The sequence below is a fragment of the Pavona decussata genome, unplaced genomic scaffold (assembly GCF_977016875.1).
Source record: "Pavona decussata unplaced genomic scaffold, jaPavDecu1.1 SCAFFOLD_168, whole genome shotgun sequence".
Classification (NCBI taxonomy): domain Eukaryota; kingdom Metazoa; phylum Cnidaria; class Anthozoa; order Scleractinia; family Agariciidae; genus Pavona; species Pavona decussata.
Genome location: NW_028145579.1, coordinates 824,051 through 845,616, shown reverse-complemented (window position 1 = coordinate 845,616; position 21,566 = coordinate 824,051). Strand labels below are relative to the sequence as shown.

Sequence of the window (21,566 nt, the reverse complement as noted above, 5' to 3'; positions counted from 1 at the left end):
AACTCGTATCTAATGGATGTATTTTTCAATCCCGTTTGATACTCTGTAAAATTTTAATATAGAGCGTTTTCATTCACGTGACTACCGGCCATATATGGTTTACTGAAACAAAAGCAATAATTTGCATAAAAATAGAGTTCAATTCCCAGAGGTTTAGTTTGGGACACCAACATGGCCGCCATTTCTTTGTTTTGGGACACCAACATGGCCGCCGTGACGTCATGTGAAAACACTCCATATGCTTTCATACGTGTACAGGAAACTCTCGCCTTGCGATTATATTAATACGGACAGTAGCAAATACCCGGCAAAAATAAATTACAGACGTTTGACTGAATAAATTTCCGTTTCTAGAGATTCTCGTTATTAAGGACACCAACTCGCGGTCCCGAGGGTGGCCACAATAAAGGGATTTGAGTGTATTTTGTCTCTGCTTCGTTGTTAAAAACTAAAAGTACTCGTATGCACGGTATACTGACACCATGAAGAGTCGTTCGTTGTTTCTTGGTCACGTGGTGAAGACTTAGCTGTCCCTGATGGCTATTACCGCTGGCCAGACCATTGGCAGATCACAGTGCTACAGGCAATTGCCAAAATTAAAGATAAAGATTACAATGAGAACAATTCCACATTCGGAAAAACGAAACGATGGGTGGGCTCTCCACTGAGTTATAGGATGACACCTTTTAACAAATCACAGCTAGCGTTCACTCAAGCTTATTTTATATGAACTTCAATATGTCTGTATTATCGCACCCCCTTCTTCCCAGTATTACATTTTAAGAATAAAGAGGACAGCAGACAATCAGAGGAAATAAAAAGTCCTTTATAAAATTCAATGTAATGGTAATATATTACACAATTCCTAGGCTCGATTTCCGCCGCACGCTCGGGTGTAGCCTACGAACAAGTTCTCTTGGGGGTGGGGGGCAGGAGGGGGAAAAGGAGAGTCAGGCTCTCCTCCCCGTGGGTGAACGTGGGCTCATTTCCCGAACAGCGGCTGGTAATCGAGCCTACACAATTCCCTGAGCTAAAAATGCATGTAAGGCTAAGAAACATTTTAACAATATCTCTTTCAAATTTGTCACGGAAAATATGTTTTTTTCGAGTAAGATATGGCCAGCAAGGCTGAATCAATTATTATTTTCCAAGTTGGATGACTACGGTTTTCATGTTTCAAGTTCAGATTTAACACAGCTGGTTTAATAATATAAATCTGATAAGTACAGCAGCAAGGGTTTTGCAATACATCTTCTCAAACTCATTTATAATCCAACAGTCAAAGACATAGGAAATCATGCACCGTGACGTGTTTAAATATATGATGGAAAACTCCTCGTTTTTGCACCCTTAATTTCACGAATTTTTGTTGCGTTTGGTAATGGTGTAAATTTACGGCGGTCACAAGACGGCTTTGGCCTCATTTTTGTCGTGATCTTAAAACTTGAAAAACATTAATAGACCCTTTGTTACGAAAATTAGTTTTCATTCAAATGCAAACAAAACTAATTTTCATACGGAAAGTTTTCCACTTAGCCTCGCTCTCAAAATGAGGTTCAAAGCAACACGAAAATGGCCTATTTGTCTGCTAATGTCTTTTGACTGAAAGATTAGAATTGAAAACTGTTTGAATTTTCACCAGAGTGCTATCTGCTGCCTTTTTAGAACAAATATAACAAAAGCATGACTGACTGACCAAATCGGTCAAAGCAAATGATAAAACTGTGTCCAAACATCAAGTCACAGGTTCGACTCTTTGGCTTGTTATGTCACGGGGAGTGCGTGACGTGACGAACCAAAGAACGTCTGCGTAACGTAAGAAGCTAGACCTCAGAAATCGTAATTCTTTTTGTGAGTACCGAGGCACTAATGACTAACATTAACAAAACAATGAAAGAAAATCCAAATCCAAAAGGCAAGACCAAAATCCAAAACCTTAGAAAACACAATGTGCTCCGGTACTTTCAGAAAAGACCCGCATTCCTGCTAATGTATGGATTAATCTTCTTTGTTTCTTGCTATCATTCTAGGGGTGAATTAGTCAGAATCTCGTTGCCGTCGGGTAGATCTTCCTGATGGCGGTGACACGGGGCAGTTTCGGCTACATTGTGGGAAACTGCACCCGTTTTCAATGATTGTTGGGTAGCTGGCCGAGCCCTGGTCGGAAGACTGGTACCAAGCGTCTAAAGCGTCGTTTAGATTTTTGCCATCCACCATAACTTTGAGCCAACTACTGCAAGCAAACAACAAGAACAACATAAATATGTATATTCGAACCTCCCTTCTCACCTTGGTATTTATAAATGAGCCCCGTCAAACGACTGGATATTGAGGGAAAATGCCGAAGAGCGAAGCGTCTACAGGGCAACTGTGGGATTGAGGATATTTCAGAGAAACCAAACAGTAGCTTCGCGGTACAGAATTACTAGTGGTTTTACTTTACCGATAAAGAGAATACTTACTCTGTTAAGAGGATTCCATGAGAAACACACGAGGGTGCGAATACAGCACTGTGAGAAAGAAAAACACAGAAACGAACTTTAGTATGAAAAAAAACATACAAAGAAATCTAGTCTGACTCGACTTTTTAGTCAAAAACATCTATCTATAAAATAAACTCACACTAATCCCTTTGTCCGATTAAATGATTGCTTCATCTTTGCCCCTTGAGAGAACAGGCTTCGAAGAACGATTTCATATTCCTTTGGAGTTAGTTTCCCAGGAACTGAAAACGTCCCTGATACGGTCCAAGCCAACTGTGCTTTGTCGTACAACCACTGGAAAACGAACAGCGGGCCTGTTGAACGAACAAAAAAAATTGTTCAGACAGCCCTGGTACAAAGCACGTTACATTTTTTGTAGCTGGCCTGCACGTGTTAGTTAGCGTGGACAATAGGCCATGTATAAGTTGCTGTCAACCTCATTATGAAAGCGAGGTTAAGTGCAAAGCCTTTCATATAAAAATTAGTTTTGTTTGCATATAAGTGAAAACTAATTTTCATGATAAAAACTTTGCACTTTGCCTCGCTTTCATAATGAGGTTCAAAGCAACTCGAAAAATGGCCTATTTAATAATTCGAATGAAACTGCAAATGGTCGACACTTTGGAACAAGTAACACCGGCTTTTTAGTTGATATAACACGTTTTTGATCTACAAAACGTTTGAAATGTGATACGTTTTCGTGACACAATAATCTCACAATCAGCGACATATTGCTTTAAAGGAAAATAACAGTTTCTTCAGGTTTGAATCATAAATTTGTCGTTCTTCGAGGATTTCAGGCTCAGCAATATCAAATAAATTTTTAGTGCAAAATCGTGAAGAAATAAACTTTTGCATTGCAAAATGGGAACGCGTTTACGTCACTAAATGTCAGCACCTAAAATATCACTTGTACCAAATTGTAACCCGATGTTAGAGAAACGCTTCTCTCTTGGAAACAATAAAGGTCTGAATCAACGAAGCCGCATGAAAGCTAACGAAATTGTTGCTATGACAACCACAAAACAAAACCCTCTAGGGCGAGGTGTACTCACTATGTTTGGGGGATTGGCTATCTGTGCGGTACACGTGCTCCCCAAAATAACATTTCCATTTTTCTGTGGGGTTCCTTCTTGCACAGTCGTCTGGAACGATCCCTCTCCAGTACCTGAAAAAGGAAAAAAGGAAATCTTCAAGAGACTATTATTTTGAAAGAAATCCCAAGAAAGGGGCACACAACCTTGCTTGCTTTACAAGAAAAAGTAACAAGAAAAACGCAAGTGAATCTCTTGCAGTTAGAGCGGTTTCCAATGGGCCATTTCCGAGTTTCTGTGAACCTCATTATGAAAGATTTTCATATGAAAATTAGTTAGTTTGCTTGCATATGAATGAAAACTAATTTTCATAATAAAACCTAACATTTAACCTCGCTTTCATAATGAGGTTCAAAGCAACTCGGAAATAACCTGTTGAACGTCGAACGTAATTGACATTTGCCTCGGGTTTTGCTACGCTCTGTTGATTGGTTAGCAAAACTCGCGCCACTTACTCAACCAATCAGAAACAAGACCAATGGTGATTTGCACGCACACATTTGCACGAGTTTGGCGCCAGTTTCTTGAATCTGCTTCGAGTTCTGATTGGTTCATTAGAGAAATTTAGAATCACGTTTACGGCAAACTCGAGATTCGTATTGATGTTTTCTTGAAGAAATGAGTACATAGATGAGAATAGTACAATATAACTCTGACCTTTGATACTCAATTTTGCTGAGAAACTGAAAACATCAAGCGGCATATGTAGGACAAACATGATCACGTGGTCATTTCTGCCGTCTGCCGTTGGCCCTAAACGTAAATCTAAATCTCTATATTGTGTTGTTTACGTCATCTGTTGTGATTACTTTGGTTGTTTTTGGTTTAACGACACTCAAATAAAAACCAATCTATCAGCCAGCTCAAAATGATACATACTCCATCCCCTGCTTGATGGCGTCGGCTGGCTCGCAGTTCTGGCCACCACCCAAGAGGCACGGTCGCTTCAGCGGACTATTGTCACCAATCAAGTACCAACCAGAATCGGCCAGACCTCGGACATGCACTTTGGAGCCAGCCATCCGGAGTTTCATCGCAATTCTGTCTAAGTTAAGGATCACGCCAATCCCTCCAGCGCTGCAAAAAGGAAAAGATTTGAACTTAAGGGCTTTGTATACATAACTTCTCAAACTTATGAACAATTCATGAAGAGAATACAAAGGAAATCACTACCGTGAAGGACGTTTGGAAATGTGATATTAATTGTCATCAAACTGGTGCACTTTTGCTTTGAATTTCTCCAAGAATTACAAACAGGTTGAGAAGCTATATCAGATACTCGAAAGAGTGTTTCAGTTGATTTCCAAACATTTCGAATTTGGCTTAAAAAACTCGGCTGCACCTCGTCTTTTTGTTTTCAACTTACTCCTAGGTGTTTGGAAATCAGATGAAACATTCTTCCTTGTGTTTGATTTAGTACTTAAAAATTGTTACGAATTTGTTTCTCAGAGGGCTTTGTTTCAAAGTGAAGTCGATCGTAACAGGACTTACACCAATCGCCTGCTGGAAATCGCTTCTTGCAGGTATCATTAGGGACCTTAAGCAGCGACGACGACAACGAGAACGTCAGAAGACAATAGTTCTAATTAGCAAAATACTAGTTCTACACGTGCGTTACACACTTTAGAACATTTTCTGCCGTATTTTGAAAACTGAACAACAACGTAAAATGACCACAATCAAAATTTTGTATAGAACGTGAACGCCCGATGATTAAATTTCCTTTCTCTTCCTAAACTTTAAAGCCGCCCATACGACGCTAGCTCCTGGATAGTTCGGCCACATTACACAAACTAAATGAGTAGAAATGATGGCGAATTTAATGAGAAAACGCGAATGTAATTTTCAAGTTCTGTTTTCGTTGGCGTGGTCGTTGTCTCTGCTTAAGGTCCTCATTGACCGCGGACTGAACGGCGGTGGATGTTGCTTGGCATGAATTTCATCCGAGAGCATTGGGAACTAGCACTCGGGAAATAAGATTGGGGCGACATCAATGCCAATGCTTGATAGAGCGGTTTTCCATGAGTTGTGCATGTGCAAAGTTATTGGTTTTTGCATTGGTTTTGCGCTACTGCTCGCACCATTTTCTCAACCAATGAGAAGCAATACTCAAACTAATCGTAATCTGCTCGCACGCCTTTTCCCGCACTTGACGCCAGTTACATAAATTTCGTTCGAAAATTGGTTGGCTCATTGTACTTTTGCGTCTGTCGTGATTGGCAAGAGTATTTACTTTGGTTTTGGTTTTATGACGCTCAATTGAAAACCGCTCTATAACTGATTCTAATTTCCGTTTGAAAAAATCTTAATACAGTCGAATCTTCGCTAACGGACACCTCCCGTAGGCGGACACCTCTCGTAAGTAGACACTTGGTCATGTTCTCAGCAACATACAAACACTACATTTTTAACCTCCTATAAGCAGACGCCTCGCTTAAGCGGACACTTTTTCTGGTCCCAAGGGTGTCCGTTTACGGGAGGCTCGATTGATTGTTTCGATACCATGCACTCTAGTCATGTGACCACTTGTTAGTAAACGTCATCGAGTCTGCATGCATTGCGTGCCTACTTTCTTTGTACCTGCTGCCGGCGAGGAGAAGATGCTTTGCGTGATAGAGTCCTTCTGGCAGCAATTGTTCGATCACCTTCTCCAATATTCTGGTTCCATGAAACGAAAATCGTTCTGCAAAATAAAGGAGATTATTTAGAAAACAGAGAAAGCTTTACAGCAGGCTAACCGCTTTCCTAAGGGTATGGCGGTCGCACACCGGTCGGATACTCTCAGAGGCAGACTCTCCTTCCCTCTCGTCAATCCGCACGAGGTTTTGTTTTTATTTTATCATTGTCGCATTTGTATTCCTTTGATCTTTTCTACTATCATGGAATCTAGGATATGCAAACTTTTGGTGGTCAAAGAACAAATTCTCCTATGAAAGTACAGGGGAAAGGTTTTTAAAATTTCAAGAAAATTCACTTTGTGTGATCAACTCCTTAATCCTCATAACCTCAGGGATTGAATAAGCATGGATATAACAAGGAGAAATTTGATGCTGATCACTGTTAGGGCTTAAAGGTTAACAGTTGGTCATCTACAATGTTTTTATGCGCTAAACGTGCTGCAGTGCGGAAAGATTACGCTACGCGTTTCACGACAAATGGCCTTTAAATGTAGTTTCCATACCTTTCCTCGTGTAACACGTAAAATATTCTCAACAAACAATTCATGCTAAAATGACATGTCACCTCAGTGTTGAAACCACAAACGACAACAGGCAAACGAGGAGAATAGCGTCAAAATCATGGTTGTAAAATGAATCACTGATTGCGTGGTTGCTTTTACCGTAGGAGTTTGCCGCAAACTTCACAGATGGTAAATCTCTCTGATATCGGGGCATTATCACGCAGACAACTGAGACGTATAAAGAAGTTAAGTTTGTGCTGGGTTTTACCGAACCGCGGAGCGGCAAAGTAAATGAAATATCACTACTGTCTGCCTCCAATTCGGTGACTAACAGGCCCTTTCGGAATTGCTGTGAGCCTCATTATGAAAGCGAGGCTAAGTGCAAAGCTCTTCGTATGAAAATGAGTTTTGTTTGCATATACTGACCTCCAGTTTCCCAGCTGGATGCATTTCCACTCCAAGCATCACTTGAGCAGTAAGGTATGTACCTAACGACCAATAACAACAGACGGAGAAAAACATCAATTAGAATTTGCTTAAGGTACAAAACAAAGTCAAGTATACTTAGGAGTAACTACTTTAACCTTGCTAACTTTTAACGGCTCTTATTTCCATATTTCGCATGAGCTGTAGTTTCGCGATTCCACGGGAGGGATTTTTCGAAAATGTCCGCATTGCCAGCACGCGCTGAGAATAGCTTATCAGCCTCCCTCGCACAGGCGCTGCAAAGAGCCAACCTCATTTCCAGGGTCTCTCAGCTTCCCGCCCCCTGGAGCGAGAGAGAAGAGACCCTGGTTTGGGCTGGTCACGTGTTTACAGAGCAAAAAAATTCCTCAGGGACGAGTCGTTTGCTGAATACTCCCATTTGACAGTAATTCGGTCCGAAGCGCTTCATGTGTAGTTTGTTTTGATTGCCGAAAAGCTACGCTCGCCAGTGGACTAAGTGGAGACAAATTCCCCACTTATCTGCCCCTCCCTCAAACCGCTTATTTGTAATCTGCTAAAATCTGGAAGACACGTGACCAGCCCAAACCAGGGTCTCTTCTCTCTCGCTCCAGGGGGCGGGAAGATGAGAGACCCTGGGAACGAGGTTGGCAAAGAGCTCGTTCTCTGAAAAAAAAAAAAATTGCACTTAGAACGAGCGTCCTTGAAAACAAAACATTTCGAGCAAACACGTTTTCCGCAGTCTGGGGTTTTCACGGAAGACGCGAAACATATGCGCCAAAAATTATGTCCAACGTGGAATATCGAAGCAAGACGAGGGACGTCTTTACCCTTACTTGTCTTCGCCGAGTTTCTGAGGGGTGACTCTTTGGAGCGTGCTACCGCGCAAAAGTTGATGTCGTGTAAAACGGGCGGGCCGACGATTTTCTGCGTAATTTTCATTGGAACCAATTCAAAACCTCGCAGTGTGCTGAAAATTTTTGTTGTAAATCGTCTGTGTAACTTTGCTCTTAAAAACGTAACAGGTAAGTAAAATCTTACACAGTGTTGGAATTCCACCAGCTTGGGTTTTCTTGTGGGACAGTGGACAATAATCCGATTCCTATAAGCCAAACAAACACAAAAAAGTAAATAAGAAATTCAACTTATACTATTCTTTAGTTTAATTAGAGAAGTTAACCAATAGAGTTTAAAACGCTAGCGGAATATGAGATGAAGGCGAAATCCGTTTATCTCCAAGATATGATGATGATGATGATGATGATGATGATGATGATGATGATGATGATGATGATGATGATGATGATGATGATGTTGACACATGCTGTATATGCTGGCATTTATCCTCTCCTAAACACAAACAGTTCTCGGATGTCAAATAAAAAGTACAACGTCCTGCGCTAATTACAAAATTTAAAGTTGCGTTACGTTCTCTTAACGATAATTTCCGTGACGTTTAATTTGCATCTTTTTTTTTAACAAAAATTAAACGGCATCACCTTTTTGTGTAACATATCTCAGCCTTTTATCCATTGTTTTTGATACTGGACGAAATCAGAAATGACTTTTTTTTGTTTGCCCACAAAGTGTCTTTGGAATCCGTCAACATTCTCTTCGTTGACTGCAACACCTCCAAAATCGCGATAATTTTCTTCACTTGGAAATTTTACTCTCTCTTTCAATTCAGCCGTGCTTATTTCCTTTCAGTCAAGCTTAATTTCCTTCCAAATTCGCGTTTAGTTAAGTAACATCCATCGCGAATTAACAAACGCAACCATTAACTCTCTATAGTAAGTTACACAGGCTCGCGTCGTTGTGTGGAGCGTGTAAACAGGGATAAATTTTCCGTTTCTCAGCAACGGGAAATTCGAAGAACAAACGAACCTCCGCAGTCGCACTTTTTCCTCCCTCTCGCCAATCCCTACTCGTTCACTTTTCTAATTTGCATAATTTACCGTCACTTTGCGCGCGTGATCTGGGGAAAACAGTACGACTGCTCGAAGTCTACACTTGTAAGTATTAGCAAAAGAAGTTCTTTCCTAAAGTTCTCAGTTTCTTTTTCCTTTGTTCTTTTTTCATTGAACTGCCTAAAACATAATGTTTTCCTACCTCTTTTCGTTCTGCTCCAACCTTTTGATGTCATCAATTCTCTCATTTGGTGGTGCCTTTCCCTGCAAGATGCTGCGCTGTCACAAAACCAACCACCTGACAACAACAAGAGAATGAACCAATCAGCATACGAAGCAAATAATGTAACCGGCGCCAAGCGCGGGAAAACGTGTGCGAGGCTGCGAGCAAGCCAGAACTCTGCCACTCGCCCATGTTCGAAATTAAATTGTACAGAGAGTTTATTAAGTTTCCCGCAAAACCTTTCTCCCGATTAATCCTGGTGCGCACGAGGGGAGGGGGGGGGGTCTCGTCACAAGGTCGCAAACCATAATTTTGCATTTATAACAAAACTTTGATAAACTCAGCAAACAAAAAGTTAAAAGGAAGCTCGCTGAGCGCACGAAAGTGTTAGTGAAGATAGATCAAGCCACCGAAGGCCCGTTACGGTACAAATTAACGATTTATTTTATTCAATATCAGCGTATTCACGATTCGCAATCAAGGAGTTTTGCAGTTCTCTTTTCACGGAGTGCATTTCAATCACGATTCACAGAACGCTTTTTCAGTACATCACGATTAACGGACGGCAAAAATGCCGTATCACGGGGTCGCGAGAATAGCCCCCCCCCCCCCCCCCCCACCCCAACCCTGCGCTCTAATATAGCTGGCCAATCTCGTGAAGTCCACTTCTGGATGTGCTAATTAATAACGTCCTCATTCGAGGATGTTCCAGGCTTTGGACACGATTTTGGGTTGTTCAGGAGATGCGGTTATCAGATCACGTAAAACGGAAAGGGTAATCCTAAAATAAGTGGGTCTCAGATAAAATTGGTTTTTAATTAAGGTAAAACATGAAGAGTTAAGAGTTATGGGAAGTAGCGGTAGAAAAACTCTCGATCGTTTGGACAGACAAATTAACAAGATTAAGCTATGGACAGATGTTTTTAAATCGTGATTGATACATTTATGTTCTGGAAGAATGACAGAATTCACGAAGATTAAAACAGATGGAGAGGTTAGTTCAGAATGCACGAAAAACTCAACAGCTGTTTTTGTGAGTGTGGTAGAGTGCTAATTACATTACTTATGTTAATCCAAGTAATCTATTGCAATGGGCATCACCTTGGCAAATTTACACGGCACACCGTCATGAACGCGAAGTGATTTTCTGAAATCACTAGTTCTATTTCTTGTCAATAGTTCAGTGACCAATATGTTTGCCAACGCTTGTTGCAACACCGGTACACACACTCTAGTTTGCATGCTTTAAACCGCGAGTTTTTGGAACCCGATCAGTTTGTCGTGTCAGAAGCGCTTTGAGGAAACTTTTTCTATTTGTGGCTTTCTCGAAGATTTTTAAAATACTTTTCATTTCAATCTGTAATATTATTTAAGTTTCTACTCATAAGTTAGGCCGGAACTCGAGCTCATTGACATCGAAAAATATCGCCAGAAATCGCACGGTCTAATTAATGAAGGGTCACATCCCTTCTAAGTGGTCTTTGAGGATGTTTTCACTAAGAATTCCACGAAAAAGTGATAACCATTATCAAAAATGTAAACAACATAAACAACAATTGGTTAAAGACACCGCCTATTTCACATTTTGAAAAAGATTCAGTGGGATTCTTGGAGATTAGGGCCCTTCAGGTGAAGGCAAAACACCACGGTATTCCAAGAAAAAAAAAAAGGGTTCTCTTTTTTCTGCTTTCTTATGACTTTTCGATTTTTGGTGACGATTTAAAGGGGAAGTTTCATGGGGCCTTTGACCTCTTTTGTTAAAAATGGTGAAATAAGACCTTCACTTAGCTACAAAATAATTCTAGAACAACATGAGCAAAGAAATAAACTCTTTAAAGCAGCAACTCGTTATCTGTTCTTGCGCATTTTCGAAACAAAAATTCGAGAACTTGAAAAACGTTGACTTAACGTTCTTCAAGTTTCATTCCATTCTGACCTACTCTGTCTCTGGCCAGAGGCACTAATCGACAGATTTTTTTGCACTGGGGTGATAATTTTTTAAAAAAACTAGACAATTATTTTTGTTTCTGTTGACAGACAAACATTTTTGGGTTTTGAAATGACATCAAATTCGCGTGATACTTTCCCTTTAAGGAATGTAAATGTTTTTCATTCATTCGTTCGTTTGCTCTTTCGCTCTCTTCCTCGACTTGTTTTTTCGTTCAATTGTTCGTTCATTTCTTCATTTTTTGCTTCTTTTTAATGATTAAAATTATAACTAAGCACTTTTGCTTATACAAGGAAGGTCTCTAGAACAAAAGGATAAAACTCTTCCTGGTTTTTAGCAATACACAAAAGCAGGACTATTGAAAATGATGGCGCAACCGACCTTTCCAAATCGCTATCATTTTGCGTGCTGGCCGAAACACATTTATCAGGCACCTTCAGATTTGACAACGAGTACGAGTACGACTTTTCAAACCTAGTTTGCGTGGTTTGGATAACCGCTTGTCACACCAATCTTGTTTCTATGGTCTCCTTATCTGCTGGTAAACAACGGGCAGGAGCGAGAGTTCTGGGGGCTTGACTGATTTGAAATTTGAAAGTCATACTCGTACTCAATCGCGTACTCGTACTCCGACCTGAAAGTCCCTTTATTAATGAGTTCCGCACACTAGTAAAGATAGTCTAGTAACTTTCAACTAGATTTGACCATTACTTTCAGTTGCTTCTATTCAAGATGTTGAATCGTCTTTTCCGCTTTTCAAAGTGGTCAAAAATAGCAGCATAATCCTCTAAGAGTGACAAGGAAACTGTAAAGTCCAATGTATGGATGCTTAATATACTGGAATCTCTAGAATGCGCTGTAATTCACGAAAAAGTTTAGCAAAGCCGGGCTAAACACTAGAGTTTGATATGTAATGTCAGTACAGATTTGGTTTACAAACATTTCGCCAAAATAAACATTATATGAGCCAGAGAGCCACGCTATTTTTCCTTTTCCTCCCAGTGAGAGTGATGATGAATCATGCAACTGCACTCATATCTTTGGACTGAGTCCGAACGATTATGACCACGCATCATCTTTAGGACGATTTTAAAGAAAAAATCAGATGAGTCGGGAAAATTGAGTCACGAAAACTCTTGGAAAGAGCAATCTTTAAACCAGTACTTTATTGAGTCAAAAAAATTCTTGGATAGATCAATCTTTAAACCAGTGTTGTTTTTTTTTAGCGCTTTGGGTCCGGAAGCTGAGGAGGAAATAAATTAGCGAAAAACATAATTCGCTTTGACCTGTAGCTTTCAAAAGGTGATTCGGACGCTCACATTAAGAGGTCATGAAAAATTCGACAATTCATTTTATTTCAAACTTCTTGGTACAGTTTGATAGCTACCTCTATAAGCTTTAGTTTGATATAGGGGTTTAGGTATCTACAGTTCAAACCGGACGAGCTACATCGCTTGGACGTGAGACACTTCTAAAGGTATACGGTAACCTTAAACCAGTGCTTTAATGAGTTGCGAAAACTGAGTCGAGAAAACTCTTAAAAAGAGCAATCTTTAAACCAGTATTTTCCTGTAATCTTGCTTGTTAAAAAAGTAAATACTGTAAGATATACTTCAGTCTAGTTTTCGAATGTCAGCCAAGCATTCAGCTTTAAATTCCTGCGTTCTGAATTTTTAAGAATTTTGTCATCGAGAGTTTCTCAGCAGGCTTTTAATAGTTAAGGATAATTGAGTACAATGTCCTCGAAAACTGTGAGCAACGAAAATACGTGAAACTTTGCATGCCGATTAACATCGTTATCTACTTCAATTATACTGTAATTATTTGCTGCCGTGCGATCGTAGTTGAAATCCATGCAGTGATCCGATTAGCCCCTCACTTGTTCCTTCTAACTTGTTCGAAAATCCCCTGATTGAGAGAGATATTTCCGGCCAAAGAAACGATCATGCATTGTAACGTGGCCGCAAAACACGTCCCATTTTCTCGCGAGTTCGACTGATGAAGGAAGTAACGTTCCAAAGAGTTTTGCGGAGAGGCTAAAGGTTCACCAAGGATTGTGTCAGATGTAAAGTGTATTTCCGGTGCTGTTCGCGGTTATCAAGAGGAAGCATTTTGGACGTCTAATGCTTTTGAGTGCAGTCTGGTTATTTTTGCTTCATAGATCCGAGTGAAGCACAAACCGCTCGCAGAGAGTGAAAAATTCTGTCCACTATGAGTTTTTAACCAGACCCCTTTCCGAAAGAGAGCAATTCTAACATTTCCGAGGAAACCAGAAATGTTCACCAAAGACCAAAAGGCCGGAAGCCTATTTCGAGTGAACTAGAAGCCTTTCCAAAACGACGTTAATCCGCCTATTTGTAATCATGAACCAGAAATCTTTCCCAAAGAGCCTGAGTGCCTTTCCAAATGCCAAGTACACGAAACAAAACGTTGACGTCATTTTCTAAAGATCGCAACAGGCCTATTCCGAGTGAAATAGACCTGACTTTCTCAAAGAAATCTTCTGTCTATCACGAGACAGTGTACTAAAAAATCTTTCCCAACTGGAGCGTAATTCCACGGAGTTTATACATTAACCTGAACCTTTGGCAAGAGAACACAGTTGATTCTTTCCGTTTTCCGAGTAGTACTATTAAAAACCCTTTCCTCAAAGAACAAATTTCTCCCCAATCCTAATGTTTCCTAATTTTAGTAAAGAAATTACAATTGTAAATTCTATTGTTACTTATTTTTACGTAGGTGTACTCTAAACTATTTTTATTACTATGTTGCCACATAGTAAGCACAGGAACCCACAAGCATTGTAAAGCTTTAAACCTCACCGTTTTTAAATAGAGGTTATGTATTTATCCAATTCTAGAACATTAGCCAAAAACCTTCCCGAAAGAACGTAACACGCCCTGTGAAATTTGGGTAAAATGGAATTTGGACTTTGGTCAGTACCACCCAAACGAGGCAAATGAAAACGAGGTTTACCAGAACCGCGGTTTCTTTGAACCCGATTGGTTTAACGTTGTTCTTTCAACGTTTGTTCAGCGTCGAAAAGGCATATAGCAATGACTATTCACACCTTTTTCAACTTAAAATGACTAAATTATAAACAGACCATCGCCGCTGCGAATGCTTCGACTAACGAATTTTTTTTTATTATTTTACCTACGAAAAGTTAAGCTATTATGAACTCAGTCATGCTTACCTTCCAAATACACGATCCATCTTTTACTGCCGTGCGCTTTTCTTAAATAATATCTGAAACAAAAGAGATACAGAGAAAAAAAAAATGAAAACACCTTAAAGCTTGATAGGACCACGTGTATTACATTCAACTTCAGGTTCGTTATTTTTTGTTACCAAGCATTCAAAATTTAATTCTTTCATTTTACTTCTTCTCCGAGAAGGTGACGTGAAATTGTGTATAACTTAGTCAACGCAACAAGATGAAAATTATTACCTCAAAATCTAGCATTTTGGTCTAATCTCTGATCTCATTTATTTCAAATTGAAGATACCGTTTTTCAAAAACAATTATTTTGGAAAGTATGATACATTTCGGATTGTCCCACAAACGAGACATCTGTTTATCAAAGGTCGTATTCTCCAAGAGAGAACCTAAAACGTATAATTATAATTCTTTTTCTTCAAATAAAAGCATCAGCCTTTCATCGAATCTTTTTTTTTTTTTAAAGAAAAGAAGAGAGAAAAAAAACACAAATGGGCTGTTGTTATCAAAACGTCCTCTGCTTGGGTAAGACTAATCTATGGAACTGCAGACCGCGGAACACCTGGGTCCAGTTGTTCAAAGCCCGATTAAACTAATCCTTGATTAGCGTGAAGTTTAATTACTAATCAATGAAGATTCTTCCAAAAGAGTTTTGGCTATCAGTTTTGATTTAGGCTTTTGTCTACCTTTAGCTGCCTTGAATTAGCCTTTAAAACCATTTTTAACAGGCGGGATGAAAACCTCGATTAACTTTTAATCGTGGATTAGCGTTAATCGGGTTTCGAACAACCCGGCCCTGCTTCTCAAAGGCTGGAGAACTTGCAGACCCTGCTAAAAATGACTTATTTTTACTCCACTCACTTAATGTAATCACATTTTACATCATAGCATTTGACCAGCGTTTAATTCGTTCATAACAATACCCCTTCTTGGAAGATTTGCATGCATGCGGTTGAAGAAAGTGTGACATGGCGTGACAAATTTTGTTTTCCTTGCTGACGACTCAAAATTAATGAGCACAATTTAGTTTCAATCTGGAAAAATGTCATCATTTTTTATATTTTTAAGCTGTGTAGGATTATAATTTCTAAAATTATCTCTGAAAATAGCCCTTGCTAAGATCTGCTTTCCCGCATAATCATAAGCCGGACAAAAACTCGTATCATCCTTTTAAATACCTGCACTTTAGAACACTAAAAAAGTTGTCTGAACCATCCACTTACGCCACTTGCTCGTGATTCCGAAAAGGGCACCCAGCGCTTTAAGGTAATTCCACCGAAAAAGAAGGAGTATTTAAAATTGTCTAAGACTTGGTCCAGTTCATGACTATGTCTCAGTGAGCATTACAAAAATGCAATAAAAAATGGGGGTCACCGTGCTCGTTTTTGTGCAACCTGGATGGCTATTATAGTAACTGGATGACCCACGAGGTTTATATTAGGAACGCTAGTAATCAGAAAAGGGAACTATCAGTTCTAGAAAAATTAATTTCTTGCATTAAAACATCGAAGCAGTTCAACAAAATTTACTTTAATCTTACACAACAAACTATTTTTATTGAACTGGAATAAAGATTATGAAAGAAATTAAAGATTTTGCTGCGTGTGCACGTAAGCAGCACTACCTAAATACGTGCTTTTTAAAGCATTCAAATAAAAATATCTCAAAGTAGAGTATTAAACTTTTCTTTAAATCGCGATATATAGTGGTCAACCGTATGACATTTAAATTGATGCATTAAAAAATGGGGGTCACCGTGCTCGTTTACAAGAAAAGGACCATTTATTTTCCTGCCGAGCTTAACCTCAAGGAAATCCCGTAATGTTGTGCGTGCGCGCGCTAAATGACGCGAAAAATTATGCGCAGCAAGGATGCGCAATGCAATTCAGCGGAATCACCTTAATTTTAAGCTAGGAAATAACAGTTTGTGAGGAACGAGAACTTATTTTCGAAATGAAAAATACAGTTAAATAAAGTTGGCTGTGTAAAAATAATTCTTTTAGGAAGGTTCCACTAGTTCTGCTGTTCCGCTGTCTGTATACTTCCGCAGATTAGTCTTAGCCGCACTGCTAAAGTCTTGGCACAGGGTTGCCGTGTGCATGTGACGAAGCAAGAAAGCTGTCTGTGGATGAAACGGTGGCACCAAAAGTCTGTGTTCAAATAGTTTTTCCTCCAGATATAGCGGGATGAACGTGTTATCAATATAAACAGCCTTGACAGAATTTTCCGGAACCGCGCATGTTTTCGTGTCCAATATGACAACCCGATGCAGTTACAAACGGAAACTATATCAGTTTTTTTTAATTCTACGTAGACTGCTTGTCTCCTGACAAATGAAGAAAATGAATAACTCCTGAGAGGTATTAATTAAAACCTTTGGGCAATATCTGTGCGTTAACCTTCCGTTAGAGTTGATACAACTTTATAACCATTTTCATCATAAGTCAAATATCAATGTGGTTCTTAATTCTGAGTCTCTAAGCAACTTGTTAATAATCCTAAAGTGCCCATGTCATTATTGAATTGAGAGGTCCTTATACTCTTCAAGATGGTTCTAACTATTGAGCTTATGAAAATGAAAGCTGTAGAGTCATACTTTCAACTGTTATTGCTTGATATTTCATTCCAGATGAGACTCAAATGAAACTCGAAAATATGACAATTTAAAAGAAAGCTATTGCGCAATGCTTGCATTTCTTCGTGTAGAAATTCATGGGCTATTAATTAAAAAACTTATGAATGCGTTCAAATGAATTTGGAATCTTGACCACAGAGCTACGTAAAGACCGTAAAGAATCAATCAGTTTTGATGGAAATGGATTGATCTCTTAATGGAAATTCCGCTAAGCTTCAGCAAAAAAAGGGTATCTTTGAACAAAGCAACGAACAAACACTCTTCTCGCTCGGCTGTGATCTTCAAAGCAGCCCGAGAAAAATGGTGAATCTTTATTATGGCATTAAGTATTCGCGCAAAGCTGATTTGGATTAGGCAAATCGCGCCAGGTGTTGTGTACACATATCATGATCCTCAAATTGATAAGGGGGCTGATACGGACCAAAATTTCATATCATCGCCGTCACACCCAGGACATCATGAAATAACGAGCGGTATTTTTTCATTCTGTATACGTCCTAAGCGACAAAGGGCAAAAGCGACAGCAGTTTCTAAGACGTTTACTCTGGTAAATGGTCAAAACAAACAGCATTTCCGAAAACAAAACTTGCTTGAAGGTTAGAAGGACTTAAGCTGAGAAAAACAGTAACAAATTGAATGGTCAATACATTTTGCAGTACACGTACGCTATCTCGCTTACCCCGCTGAACTGCCGTCATTACATGTGGCATCCCTGTCCGCAAGCCGGTGTAATTCCATGTTAAACGCGTCGCTTGAATAACATGTTTGAGCAAGATGAGTAAGTTGGGCTGTCAGTTCTGCTATGGTGTCGTCAATAGCGCAGTTCACGTTTGCAAATGACAAGACCATTCCGCAAAACACCGCCGTAAAAACACGGAACTGAAAAATAAAAAAAACGCAAAATTTATTTTAGAAAGATGCCAGCGCCGTATTTGTTTTATAAACATGCCTTACAAATAGCTGGAGTTCCATAAGTTTTAAAACGGACTGGCCGGAGCAGCGGAGCTGCCGATCTCGCTGAGTTTATAACAATGAGAATAAGTTCGGAGTTTGCTCAAAAATACTGTTTTAAATGTGACTAAACATTCGAAACCCTGATGAAACCCTTAAGTGTGGCCATTCAAATGACGACCATTACGCAGCATTTTCCTGTGGGGCCCATGGTTCATGTTTATATAGTCGATGTTTCTCAACGGGACTGGACATTTTACAAATTTATCAAATTCGTAGTCCGCATCTTGATCATTTTGTTGTCCGCTAATATAATTTGTGGTTACGGCTTCAACGTTTTTGGTAATGTTAAAACAAATTAAGCTTTGTCATAATTAAATAAGTACTCCCGATTGTCACAAATTGGTTTCTCGTAAATGAGATTAAACTAAGAAGCGTACAGGTCCTAACTTTCTCTGAACGTTCGCAAACTAACTCAACACAGATGTATGCCACCAACAAATTCACAGAGCTACTTTGATATTTTACTCACCATTTTAGCAAATTTAATCAAATTCTGCTCCCTTTCGCGATCTTGTTCTTCAATGAGCAATCTTTCTCTCGGACTTGAAAAAGGTGATGAACGCTCTATAAAGCGCGCGTTTGTTCCAACCAATGCAATGTGACTAACAGATGGCGTGGATTTTTGCTGGCCAACAACAAGACACCACAAACCCGAGACAGAAGTAGATGAAAGTGTGTTGTACGAATACTTTTTGTAGCTAGCCAAACTTCAATGGTAGCCTTTGATTGGTCGCGGCGACTAGAAAGGTTTACACTAATTGGTACTTATAAACTCGATGAGGGCGCCAACCGTACGGATTAATTATGCCTCTTCAATTACAAAGACGTGCACACCATTGGAGCATCTGCTAATACTTTAGGCAATGATCACAATAATCTTACATAAATATTTACGTAGCATAGTTGTTTCATAGTTGTTTGGTTTATATATTTCCCGCAATAACAATGCAATCGCGCGCGAGGCTGCTAAAGATAGCACCGCGGGGATTCGAAGCACGAAATGTCCCCGATCGAACGTTCCAATTGAGATGCTTAACCCGTTTGAGGAGCCAAACATCGTTCTTTCTCGCTGAAACCAATTAAGGTAATAACCCCGTTTCTCGCGTTCCAAGCCCACTTGGGACTCCGGTCGGTTGATCAAAGAATTGTTTTCATTGTGACTAGAAGGATCAAAGAAAAATCGATCCAAACCGCAGTGTTGGGGACGGGGGTTCCCTTCAAGTGTAATCGTTTGCAGAACGGTTTAGCAAAATTGACAGCGCGTCGTGATGAAGATTTGCAAAACAGCCCATATCGCCGGGTAGTCAGGGTACTCAAAGCCGATTATTGAAAGTAAATGCCGGTAAAATCTTCTTGTTTTGTGCCGTCACGAAATGTGCCGCTGATTTAATCACAAAACGTGTTTATGTGCGGCAAAGCGAAGAAACAAATGCGTTCATGGTCAGTTTATCACATAAAGACCCCTGAAAGATGAAAAGAGAACTTTCGAAGACTGCACATGCGTCACGACTTACGGAAGAAGAGCTTAAACGTATCATGGGATTTTTCACAATTACAAGAGAGCACTCAACATTTCATGATCACACACTTAGTCTGTCAGAACTCGTTTGAAATTGCCAAAGGTTAAAGGATTTACGAATAACGACTACCAGGCTTAACTTGCCAGCAAAACGGAGCGATACGATCAACGAGTGGTTCTATACTGAAAGCTCTACTGCTCCAGAGAAAATTCTTAGTTGTGGTCACTAAAACAAGAGCTCTTGAGGAGAGCTTTGATTGCGACAATTTTACTCTTTTTCATCATGAATTTGCAAAAGTTGGAGTACGTTCTGAGTAGTTTTCAAGAACTGAACTTTTAGCATTTTTGGATTGAAAAGAGCCACATCAACAGTAACAAATCTAGACCACTCAGAACGACTTAACAATCTCCCAGTTCTCGTCCATAGAGGCAGCACGATTTCAAATAACGATTTTGCGGGTGCGGAAAAAAAAATATTTCAAGCTTTATACCTCTCTGTAGAGTGAATTAGAGACATGCTACTGTTCGATTTAATTAAGGTCCAAAGGTCATTAAACGATCCAGAGAGCATCACATAAACCATTTAAACCCAAACAACATTTCTTTAATTTAAGATTGTGTGAACCGCCATTTGTAAACCACATTTTTTTTGTCTGGGAAACTCTAATATAAACTGCAGTTTATAATAGACAGTACGATACGGAATTCACAAAATTTATTGCTAGAGAAATCTTTCGTTGCAAGAATGGGGCTGGGACATTTCTCTCACAACATGCGTCGAAAAATAGTTCACATTTCTGAAAGGGGCCAGCTGAGAAAAGTACCTCTTCATGTAGAGAAAGAGAAAGGGAAGACCTTTCCAGACTTTTTTCTTCGAGAATAAGAAGCACAAATGATTCCCAGAGATATTTACCTGCATGATATGAAGAGGATATTAAAAATTAATTGAATACAGGAGCTTCAAGGACTGTTGGACGTTTTCTCGCGAAAAGTTAAAATAGGAATGAAATGTGTTGTAGTTTTAAGTGAACTCAAATTGTGTGGAAAAAAGGGGATTTATAACTAGATGTTAGTTGCCGAAATGATTTCTAGAAATACGGTCGGCAGCATTCATTTTAAACCTTTTTCTGGTCAAGGCATCATCGGTAACGTCGGAGGTGTTATGCAATAGCTCTGGATGGCAAGATTACAGTACAACAAATGCTTCAAATTAAATTCGAGATCGTCAAAAAGAAGAAAACAAAACAAGATATCATTTAGACTTAAACAGAGCTAGAGTTTCCTTGTTATTAACTAACAAAAGAGGTCAAACAATCATTCAGTTCAAATAAAAACCAGATCTCAGCCATTGTGCCATACCGAACGGAGTCGGGCATCCTTTATTGCAAGGTGTTTAGTCATGATATTTGACATATTTGCCTAAAAAAAATAAATCTCTGTCAATTCAAATCTCGAAGGAACTACTCAGATAAACGAAGACGCAGAAAATAAAACTCCGGTAAGAAGCGCTTTCCTGCCTGTTAAGAGATTAATCTTTACAGTGAAGAAAAAGCTACAAAACGTGGGTTTGAAAATCGCACGTGATCAAAGCAAGGATTGGACAGCCAGCCGCGCTGTACAAGAGTTATTTTAGGCAATGCAACATGCCCTTCACTCAGAGGCTTGTAAAGTGTGTTAAACTGTTGAATCTGTGGTTAAAGCCTAATCTGGAGTTAGCAGAACTGCTTTCCAGTGGAGCTAAAATTATTATTATTAACGCTGATTAAGGTGTTTCTAGCTTTGAATGAATCCTCAAAAAGGGGCAACAAACAATTCTTTCAGGAGTAATTTCCTTTCGGAAAGCTTCGAGCCCCTCAGAAATCCGGCTTGCATTCTTGGGCAAAATTAGAGTTCATTTT

General features: G+C 39.5%; 1 protein-coding gene across 1 annotated transcript; it reads right to left on the bottom strand.

The window, feature by feature from the left end:
• Window positions 1–805: 805 nt before the first annotated feature.
• Window positions 806–21,069, bottom strand: LOC146464201 (palmitoleoyl-protein carboxylesterase NOTUM-like). The gene is made up of 12 exons (XM_085130104.1): window positions 18,619–21,069; window positions 17,815–18,014; window positions 14,477–14,529; window positions 9,312–9,407; window positions 8,244–8,304; window positions 7,185–7,246; window positions 6,158–6,260; window positions 4,457–4,654; window positions 3,539–3,651; window positions 2,623–2,797; window positions 2,463–2,510; window positions 806–2,233 (listed from the first exon to the last, which is right to left on the bottom strand). The coding sequence occupies exons 1-12, from the start codon at window positions 18,619–18,621 to the stop codon at window positions 2,038–2,040; spliced, it is 1,308 nt and encodes a 435-aa protein (XP_084986230.1). The 5' UTR covers window positions 18,622–21,069; the 3' UTR covers window positions 806–2,037.
• Window positions 21,070–21,566: the final 497 nt, after the last annotated feature.